The sequence below is a fragment of the Haliotis rufescens genome, unplaced genomic scaffold (assembly GCF_023055435.1).
Source record: "Haliotis rufescens isolate VD_foot unplaced genomic scaffold, xgHalRufe1.0.p SCAF_19, whole genome shotgun sequence".
Taxonomy (NCBI): domain Eukaryota; kingdom Metazoa; phylum Mollusca; class Gastropoda; order Lepetellida; family Haliotidae; genus Haliotis; species Haliotis rufescens.
The window spans coordinates 24,328,782-24,339,829 of record NW_025963879.1 but is presented as its reverse complement, the minus strand read 5'-3'; the positions used below and the strand labels follow the sequence as shown (position 1 = coordinate 24,339,829).

Genomic DNA, 11,048 nt, shown 5'->3' with positions numbered 1-11,048 from the left:
AAGAAGCAATTTCCAGCCCTTATTACCTATGACGCCCATAAGTGGTATAATTTGTGAATTAAGATGCGCGGGCAAGTTCTGTGCAAGTCCGGGCGTTGCGTGTCCTGCTTACGTATTTCTACATTAGGTGGGGAGTGTTTTGGCAGTGTAATTCATACCGCTACCCTTACTCCCTTTCCTCCAGGCTCTGTACTCGAGTTTTCTCTTACGTATCCTGTGTTAATTTATCTACAACCACGACCCAAATTACTGCCTCTCTCCAGACTATGAACGCCTCAAATTGAACAACGAAACCCCGATATGATTTATGAGCTTGTGTGAGACCGTGTGTCAAGAGTCGGCGCTCGGATCAAGTGGTTTACCAGCTTGTGGAGTGAAGGGTGGTTAGAATCAGCAATGGCCTCGACACAGTCAACGAATGGTGATGACGTTCCCAGCCATGCCCAAACTCACGCTAGCCCATGTTCTACTCCGAACCTTGCCCAATAGCGTTAACCACTACCACGATAATTGAATTTTACGAGTATCGATCCTTTCGCGCCATTTCAGCGAGGTCGTCTGCTCGCGAGAGTCGCCATCACATCTGCTTCGTGACAAGTATTTCACCATAGACTGACCGACACCAGGACCTGAGGGTTGTGCAAGGATTGTTCCATTCATTCATTCCTCAGCGAGGCGGGAATATAGCCACTGATATAACCATCCAGCAAAATGTCGGTAAGTACAAACAGTCGGCAGGTGTACACGTAGAGCTGTTTTCGAGCCGGAATCACCTCTATTAATATTTCAGCGTATCAATCTCACTAGCAATGCAGTTACGTGGATTTACTCTTATACACCTGTCTTTCATGATCTAATTGTGACGATGTTAAGGAATTGCTGCAGTAGAGGTATCGGAGTAGACAATTGGCTTTCTTGCGAATCACTCAGACTCACAACAGACTGAACATCTGTTTCTTCCCATCCTAGTATAGAAATCAATCATGTTTAAGCCACATTTGTGTGTGTAGTATTTCTAACTCTCACGTTACATACACTTACACTCCGTGATGTTATCTTGGGATAAAAATCTAGGGCATTTAATGTAAAGCACTGGGTTTTTTAATGAAACGTCTTTATATGAATCATGACTTGAGAATACGGCTAATGGGATCAGGTTGCAAGTCTTCAAATGAAATCAAAAGGTTAATGTCGCATCAGTTTTTGCTGCAACAACCTTTTATTCTTGCACTGCTACGGACCTAGATCTACCACTGAATTACTAGCGCTACTTAACTACACGACTACCACCTCCACTACAACTACCATCTCCATTTCAACTACAACTACAACCATTACCACTACCACCTCTACTACAACTACAACAACTACCTCTACAACTACCACCTCCACTTAAACTACAACAACATCAACTACTACCACTACCACCTCCACTACAACTACTACCAATACTACTACCACTTCCACTTCTACTACAACTACTACCAATACTACTAATACTACTACGACTACTACTACTACTACCTATACCAGTATACTACAACTACTACCAGTACAACAACGACTAAACGACTACTACTACTACTATTACTATACCACCACCACCACTACTACTACTATTACAACTACTACTACTACTACTACTACTACTACTACTACTACTACTGCTGCTGCTACTGCTACTACTACTACTGCTGCTGCTGCTACTTAGACTACTGTCGGTGCTACTACTACCACTACTGCTAACGTGGGCGAGTCGTCAAGGCGTCGCAATTCGCTGTGCACGCCAGAAACCTATGATTGTGGGTTCGAATCCCGGTTCGAATGTTTCTAGGTTTGTCAGCACCATACCCGTGCGCGTGGGTTACACCACAGTGGTAAACAGCTGAGACCTGCATCAGTTTCCTCCCTGATTAAGCTGACACGCCGTAATATAACTGGAATACTGTTCAAAGCGGTGTTAAACCCAACTCACTACGACTACGAATAGTAATGATACTCCCACGACACTACTGCTAATGCACCTGCTACTTTTGTACCTCCACTACAACGACGACTACCATTACGGCTACCACAACAACCACTTCTACAGCTCAGATGCTCCAGGTGGTTGTTGCCCTAGCAATCTAGGTATGGCACACCCCAGCACTAAACACCACGAGTCATCCACGACGTGGGACAAGAACATACTCAATCAAATAAGTAAACTACGGTTATAACGAACTTAAAGGGGCCACTTATTTTAGTTCGTAATAACCGTAGTTCATCTTAAACGTAGTTTACTGTACATATGACTTTAGCATTGCGAAAATATACATTTCTAGGTGGTAGAAACTAACACTGAAATCACTACTGCTTTAGTTGCATATACCATTCAACATGTATTGATAATTTGAATTATAAGTAGTATTGTGTTGTATTGATGAGCAAGAACCAGAAACATGAGTCAGTGGTAGAAACATTTTTAGTCCATTATTCATGATAACATATCCTTTTAAAATATAAAATTCTACTAGTCCTTATGATACCTTAACTATTAGGCAGTTTTGCAAGAACTACAGGACTAGTGCCAATTTCTAACGCTCCAAAACCAACTGCAAAATTAGTCTGCTGCAAAATCTCCAATACGCCATCATTTTGAATATAACAAAAATATCAGTCAAATGCATGTATATATAAAACGTCAAGCCTCGATTATCCAGTTAAACAGATTCCATTAGACGCAAAAGGCTAAAAGCTGTGAAAATTATATGAATGGATGACTGAAAATAAGTGATGACACCATGTTTTGTAATTAGCAAGCAGTACGTCGCTAGAACCTACAGTGTGTCTGAAGAATACTGGAATAATCTTATCAATAAGTCACGAGCGGTATTCTCGTATTCACTAGCCATTGTGTGGTGAGCTCTACTTATCGGCTCCCAGTTGGTAGCCAAACAGTCCACCATCTGTTAACGTGAACGAATAAAACATATAGTTTCACCTGTCGTCATATTTCCATGTGATAGGCAAGGATGGTGGATATAACGCATAACAACCAGATATCGATTTAGCCCGGGACGTGTTTGTCATACATGGCAGCTAATTATTCAAACACGAAAATAATCATAATTAACGAGAGTTACATGCTTGTATATTACCCGAACAACAATAAGAAACGATTAGTCTATCCCATCACTTCTACACTCGTGCTGTATGTAAACAGTCAACAATACCATGAACACCATGAACATTTCACGTAAACATGCAATATTTATGATGAATTCACACAATGCACGTGTATTTGAGGATAAGGAGGGTTATACCCAGATAGCATAGACGTCGGTAGTCATAAATAACCATAGATCATAAATATTTAAAATATGTATCACTGTTTAATGTTATTATGATAGCCTGTTACGTTCAATGCAGTTTTTATATCATATTTACACCGATATACCGCAAGGGCGATTTTGAGACATGTATAGTAAACCTCGTTGTAGGATAAGAATCGCTTTGAACCTGAAGGTAATCATCAACCGATCAATGCAAGCGCTGCTTATATTACAACGAGGCTTACATTATCCTGATAGTTTTCTTTCCAGCGTCATGGAGTTATTCCACACATAACTGGTAGCTACAACTCTGGTATGGTACCGTGTGTAGAAAGGGAATTCCATTGTGACGTATTTAGGTCACGTGTTACTTTAGGTCTTACAGCCTTCGGGTGTCGATCGATGGCTTCCTTAAAACATTGTTCACTCGAGCTTCGGTAACTCGAGATGTCGTTTACCACGATGAATGTCCTCATCCCAAAAGAATCCTCGTCGCCATTATGGTCTTCTATCTCGAACTACTGATATTTCGATATATCGTCCGTGCTGCGGATTTCGAGATAAGGAGATTTTGCTATATGTTGTTACCAACAAAGGATTGCAGTCCCTTCTGAAGGAGGAGTGTTAATTCCAAAGGGCAGAGCCCCATATATTTCAGACGATCTCAGAAACAACGCATATATGTGTGAGTTTGTGTTTCGTTTCATAGTTAATATATTTCTTCTGACTCAATTCTCAGTCTTCGATCCCCCTTTGAGCACGAAACGATTCCAGAAGAGTCAGTAGACATATATATATATTTGTGTAGTTATTTGGTCAGGCGATACAGACACAAATGGCTTCTGAGCACGTGAACATTAATGTGATATGTCTCAAGGATATGTTGTTTCCACAGGCGTCTACGAAAAAATCTAAAAAGTCGTCAAAGGTGAAGTATTGTTGTGTTTCACCTTGTCTTGCATGATAACAAAATCCACCATCGGGTTGCCATCCTCGAGAATCCAGGGTATTATATCTCCATTTTATTATACACCCCGGGTCCGCTCGCTACCATAGATTCGTTTTGAACCCTAGTTGATTGACACGACACTAAATGTCGTCCAGTGAAATTACTTTTATGAGCGAGAGAAGTTCGGTCGTAAGTTAACGATAGGAGCAATGGAGGCGATGACGTCACTTCCGAAACGAAGCAAATGGGTCCAGGGTGTTTGTCATAAAATAATGGAGGTAGAATAAACTGGATAACTGGGTGTGTGTTGGGGATACATCCCCTGATATTTGGTGTACTGGCCCATGACAACAGTGAGTGATTATGATTTTACACTGGTTTCAGCAATATTTCAGCAATATCATGGCGGGGGACACCAGAAATTGGCTTCATACAGTGTACCCATGTGGGGAATCGAACCCTACGGCGTGACGAGCGAACGCTTTAACCACTAGGCACACACACACACACACACACACACACACACACGATAACAGTCAGTGTACGTTGGTCGAGTCGGTTAACGCCGATTTCAGTCAGCTTAATGTGTGTGTGTGTGTGTGTGGGGGGGGGGGGGGGGGTATATATTTGTTTGGCGTATGGAAAGTATGGCGCTGACATACCAATCTTAGATTCGAACCCACGATGCGGAGATAGAGGGATATAATTAGTGTGAATTCACTTTAGTCGATGGTTAGACCTCCACAAGTATACTAGTATATGGTGTACACTACGTGGCTCGTGATCATCGCTCACAGCACCATCAGCACTCTCATAGTCCGCATCTATTCCGTATGCAGTTAGTAAAACATTTTCAAAATTTCAACTTTGGCTAACATCAACATAAAAAATATATCTGAAAAATATAACCCTTCAGGAGAAATGATTTATTTGATTCTAGATTACAATGGTTTCTATTTTAGGTAATATCGACAGAAATACAAAAATGATTTAATCGATATTAGATTGCTGTTATTAATATTTATTTTTTTATAAGTTGTAATGATAATTAGTAACCATAAATGCTTTTGGAAAATTTGGACACAGGAACACAGATAATGGAATACCCTTGAAGATCCGGGTTAGAATTGGCCTTCACCAACCAATGTTTGTCATTAGAGGCGAGAAACGCGATCGGTGGTCATGCTCAATGACTTGGTTGATGCATGTCATCGTATCCCAATTGTGTAGATCATGATATTATTCACTGGATTGTCTGGTCCACAAGGGATTATTTTCAGAACGCCGTCATACAGCTGGAATATTGCTGAGTGCTTGGTTAAACAACAAACAAACAAACACGTGATCAGACTGTTTTTGTACAAATGCGTTTGTAACTATGGTAATTTAATCTTTCAGAGACTGGTTCTTATTTGTGTCCATTAGAAAATGTGCATTTCACAGATTCTTCCAATCGTGTCGGTTGATTCCCATCTCCATCCAACCAGAGCCCTGATAATGGATTTATTATATCTACCCGTGTAATGAGAGGTGTTGGGTAGTCTACATGTCTCTAAGCTAAGTAGTGCTGTGGGGCAATCTCATTAATACCAGATCTTAGTTCTCGCTATCGGGGGGCACGGGTGGCCCAGTCGTCTAAGGCGCCGCGATTCGCTGTGCAGAGTCGCGTCCCTAGGGCACGCCAGAAACCTTTGATTGTGGGTTCGAATCCCGGTTCGCCCCGATTATGTTTCTAGGTTTGTCAGCACCATACCCGTGCTCGTGGGTTTCACCGAAGTGGTAAACGTCCGAAACCTGCATCACTTCGAGCTTTCCTCCCACATTAAGCTGACACGCCGTGATATAACTGGAATACTGTTAAAAGCGGCAGTAAACCCAACTCACTCACTCTCGCTATCGCTTAACAAAGATCTGAGAAAGGTCGTTCTGACGTGACCCGCAATGGGATGTCCTCAGATCTTTGTTTAGCGGCAGCGAGAACTTAGATCTGCTTTTAATGATATTGGCTGTGAGGCTGCAGTTGTTTGTTTAAGCATGCTCCTTATATGCTAATAATATATACAATATTAAGAAACAATTGCATGTTGGTCGTGGGTGATATACTTTGTGCTTTGTGAAGGTGAGCTACAGAACATGTATATATTTGTCTTGCCTGCCTACCGTATACACCCCGAGCCTGGGGCTTTGGGTTACGGGAAAACTTAATGTATTAACCATCGCGTTTTCCGTTTGCGGTGATTACACATAGAACAGCCATTTGTTCTGCCGTTACACGTATGTACACACATATGGAGACCAGATGGTTCATAACTATTTCTTGAGCACTCTGGTAATATATTTTTAGTATTAGCATAGCTTTTAACATCTTTGTACCTCAGAGGGCACGGGTGGCCGTGTCGTCCAAGACGTCGCAATTCGCTGTGCAGAGTTGCGTCCCTTGGGCATTCTAGAAATCTTTGATCATGGGTTCGACCTCCGGTTCGCCCTAAATATGTTTCTAGGTTTGTCAGCACCGATATCGTGATCGTGGGTTTCACCAAAGTGGTAAACGTCAGATCCATTTTTCAAGTGTTTTCTTTCCTTTGCTCGGCAGTTTACTTGGTATGGTCAATGAGCGAGTATTGTGAGAATGTTTTAGAAACAATATACGTTTGACGACGAGGAAAACATATGCCAAACGATGGGTTGTCAGTGTCAGTGAGTATGGTTTTACGCCCCTGTTAGCAATATTCCAGCAATATCACGGCGGGGGACACCAGAAATGGGCTTCACATATTGTACCCATGTCGGGAATCGAACCCGGGTCTTCGGCGTGACGAGCGAACGCTTTAACCAGGAGGCTACCCGACCGCCCCCCAAACGATGGGGGCGGGGTGGGATGGTGGTGGGTAGGGGTGCATTGTTGACATTAACACAATGATTGTCGCTTTTTGATCTTACTGGGTCAGGATTTATGTCATGAGAAATGAATTTACCGATTATTCCGCACGAACTGGTATGATTGCTGCTGGAATCAGATTACTGAATCGGAAAAACCGCCAGTACCACCGCTACGCTCTGTTGTGTATAGGCGTCAGCCATGCAATGTTTCTGGGTTACTCAGACAGTTACTGCTTTTACTCACTACCTGTCAATTCTACACGTGCCATCTTCCAACTTGTACCCTTAGTAATAGGAACAGCTGTCTGATTATACACATTATGGTCTACACTCGCAAATAGGGGCAATTGACATTTCTTTAGTCTACTCACAAATAGGGGCACCTGCCGATTCGACACATTTAATCTACGCTCACTGTCAGGAACACCTGCCGAAACAATTAATCTACAAATTCACACCCTAACAAAGGCACCTTCCCAATCCACTCTTTGTATATAGTAACTACTGAAAACTCTCAATAATTCACCCACCTAGCACTTCTACACGGATGTGTTACCAGCAAGTGTAGTTCCACCTTCCCAAGGCAGAGGCGTTAACTGCATGACTATAAAAGTCCATTTTTCACCCTTGATGAACAAGGATGGAATTTCTCGATCGTAGCGCCACCAGTGGCTATTACGAATTATGTCCATTCTACCTCCCTCCTATTGACCAATCAGATTCCACCTCTATATGACTTACATTTGCTTCAAACAAAATGGTGGCGCCCAGTGAAGACGATCTGATCGATAATCAAGATCTATAGAAACGGGTAGGGGCGGAGGGTTTTCTGTCCACGTCAGCTGAATGCTGGGGAAACCTGAACGCTGCACAGGGTGTAGATATTTAAACTTTTGTGAAAACCACGAAAGTATGGCGCTGACAAACCAATCGGTCGAATCTTGGATTCGAACCCACGATGCGGTGATAGAGGGATATTCGTGGTGAATTCACTATAGTCGATGGTTAGACCTCCACAAGTATACTAGTATATGGTGTACACTACGTGGTCTTAACAACAAGAAACGGGTCTTACTTCGCTAAGTGCATTAAATCACGTGAGCACCTTGATAAAATCATGAAAAGATTTGGAAAATATCTGTTGACACTAAGCATGTTAAGTAGATGGTACACATGCTGTGCAACTCCTGCAATCGACCGAATCTGTACGGCAGTTTACGAACCGGATGTTGATTTCGTTTCGCGATTTTGATTGGACTAGGCATAAACTCGTTTATCCAGCCAAAATATAACTCCATAATTCCAGCCTAGTTCGGGCCCCGTGAAGATCCGGGGTAGAATAGGTCTTCAGCAACCCATGCTTGCTATAAAAGGTGACTATGTTTGTCGTAAGAGGCGACTAACGGGATCGGGTGGTCAGGCTCGCTCACTTGGTTGATGTATGTCATCGTATCCCAATTGCGTGGAACAATGCTCATGATGTCAATCACTGGATTGTCTGATTCAGCTTCGATTATTTACAGATCGCCGTCATATAGCTGGGATAATGCTGAGTGCGGCGTTAAACAACAAACAAACAAACCAGCCTAGTTCTGCAAAGGTGGAAAATGGATTTTTATAGTCAGTTAACGCCCTTGCCCCGGGAATGTGCACGGATATGTGACTAGCCAGTGGAGTTTTAGTACTAGGGCGATTGTGAAAGTAATCTGATTTCAAGTTAGTGTAATAAAGGGTTTTATGTCCAGCAACACGGCAGCTCATCTCGTGGACATAATTTAGTATGTTTTGTAATTTTCACACTAGGAAACCGTCAGCTCTCAGATCAGCACAGTTCCTTGGGGGTTGGGTTTGACAAGATTAAATATGTGTGTGAAGTAGTTTCACAAATAGCTCGGTAACAATTGCCACGTGTGGCGTATAATACGGCTGTATTGTGGAGAGTGTTTAGCACGTATTATTTATAACACGATTGTTTACAAAATGTCTCTTCGCTTTCATAAATAAGGCTCCTCTCACCACGTGATGTTTTTCTGCACTGTTTAAGAAGCACGACTTTGCACTATCGTGTATATGGGACTTCACAAATGTTGGCATGCAACAATATACAAGGAGTAAGTTGAGCTTCACGCCGCTGTTAGTAATATTCCAAAAATACCACGGAGGGGGGCCCTACACATTGTGCCCAGGTGGGGAATCGAACCCCGGGCTTCGGCGTGATGACTGAACACTGAACCATTAGACTACCCGACGGTCCTTGCATGATAAAACGAATATAGAGATACCGAGAGAGGGGATTAGTAAAGGGATTCCAAATTTATAACGATACAAGCTACGTATTATAATGGCTGGACATTCTTGACTAGAGTATGTGTATGTGCGCGCGAGTGTGTCTGCGTGTATATGTGCGTGTGTTGGCGGGTTGGGCTCATCCTATGACAGAAAGCACCGGTTACCAGTCGTCTAAAGCGCCGGAATTTGCTGTGCAGAGTTTCGTCCCTTAAGTTTGCCAGTATCCTATGATATTGGGTTCGAATCCCAAATTCGCTCTGATTATGATTCTTGGTTTGTTAGCCTAAAACCTGCATCACTTTAGGCTTGCCTCCCAAGTTAAGCTGAGAGATCGGACAATACTTAAATGCTGTTCAGAGTCGCGTTATACCAACTCAGTCACTCACTCATGTTATAGCGTGAAGGGGAGCTAATGGTTTCACGGTCGTATACCGTCTCTAGGTGCAGACGCTGTACAGTTCTGTCTGTATGTAATTAGGTTAGCGAGATTGAACTGTACTATAGCACTTGAGTACTCGGACGAGTGGAGCGATGTTTAAATGATCCGATTCCAGCTTGCTAGGGTACCGACATTGATATTCCGGGGGAGTGGGATGGAGTGAGAGTGGATGTGCGTTGGTATGTGTGGCTTGTGTGTGTGCGTGTGTGTGTGTGTGTGTTCGCGCGCGGTGTGTTTGTGCGTTGTGTGTGTGTTCGTGCGCGTGGTGTGTGCGTGCGCGTTGTGTGTGTGTTCGTACACGTGGTGTGTTTGTGCGTGCGTGCGTGTGTGTGTGTGTTTGACCACTGCACATTATATTTCATAACATTCAACATTTTATTTGTTTCGTTGTTAAACACTAATTTGATCCAGCTTGTAGATAACATTAACTGTACGATCCTCCAATTGGTCGGCCCCTATCCATGCACCTTACCCCGTGTAGTTCCTTTCAAGTTTTAAATTCTTTTGTGTTTGAGCAGGGAGTTTATATTAAGACTTTAGAGGCTAGTTTGAGCCAACCACTCTCGAAACTGATCCGTGATTGTTGGAATGTCCTCAGTACAGAGCGATAAATAACTCGAGGTTTAACTCAAATTCATGTAGTATTATTTAGCTTCAAAAACACATTGTTAGCTACTGCATTTCACCAGAGCTTTGTGAACAGAGAATTAATGTTTCCGGGCAATTAATTAGGTTTATCTTCAGTGCAATCTGTCGACCACCAGAGCGGGCAGGTTACCACGCTCCCCACAGCGTCATGAGGTATGCCAGTGTACTGAGCTCAACAAGCTCTTCATGGTCGTTAGCTGGGGAACCAGCAGCTGTGGTATTGACTTTGCTTGGAGACAACACAAACATTAATGGTGGTTGATATTCGGTTACCGGTCCTTGATAGCACGCTATTCGATAATATATCATATTCTGTAATATTGCTGTTAATGTTGATTTTCTGGATGAATCAGGCTAGTGTGAGTCTTCAAGGAAATGTTAGACTGATGGTTCTGCAAAGTGGAACACCAACCTAGCTTACTCGAGCTCCTTCGTAGATCGTTAGACGACATATGTTTATATAAATATATAAGATAGCTACACGATAAATCGCAAAGAACAATGAAAACCAAAGCGTTTAATTTACGAT

At 42.6% G+C, this 11,048-nt stretch overlaps 1 protein-coding gene across 2 annotated transcripts in view; it reads left to right on the top strand.

Annotated features, from left to right (window-relative positions):
- Positions 1-129: 129 nt before the first annotated feature.
- The window catches only part of LOC124135369 (calmodulin-beta-like), a 29,801-nt gene continuing 18,882 nt past the window's right edge, over positions 130-11,048 (top strand). Inside the window, exons 1-2 of one of the 2 annotated variants that reach the window (XM_046500675.2) lie at positions 130-717; positions 4,210-4,242. In XM_046500675.2, coding sequence (XP_046356631.1) covers positions 712-717; positions 4,210-4,242 — 39 coding nt within the window. In that variant the 5' untranslated portion in view covers positions 130-711. The remainder of the gene's footprint in view (positions 718-4,209; positions 4,243-11,048) is intronic. The other variant, XM_046500676.2, reaches the window with a different exon arrangement.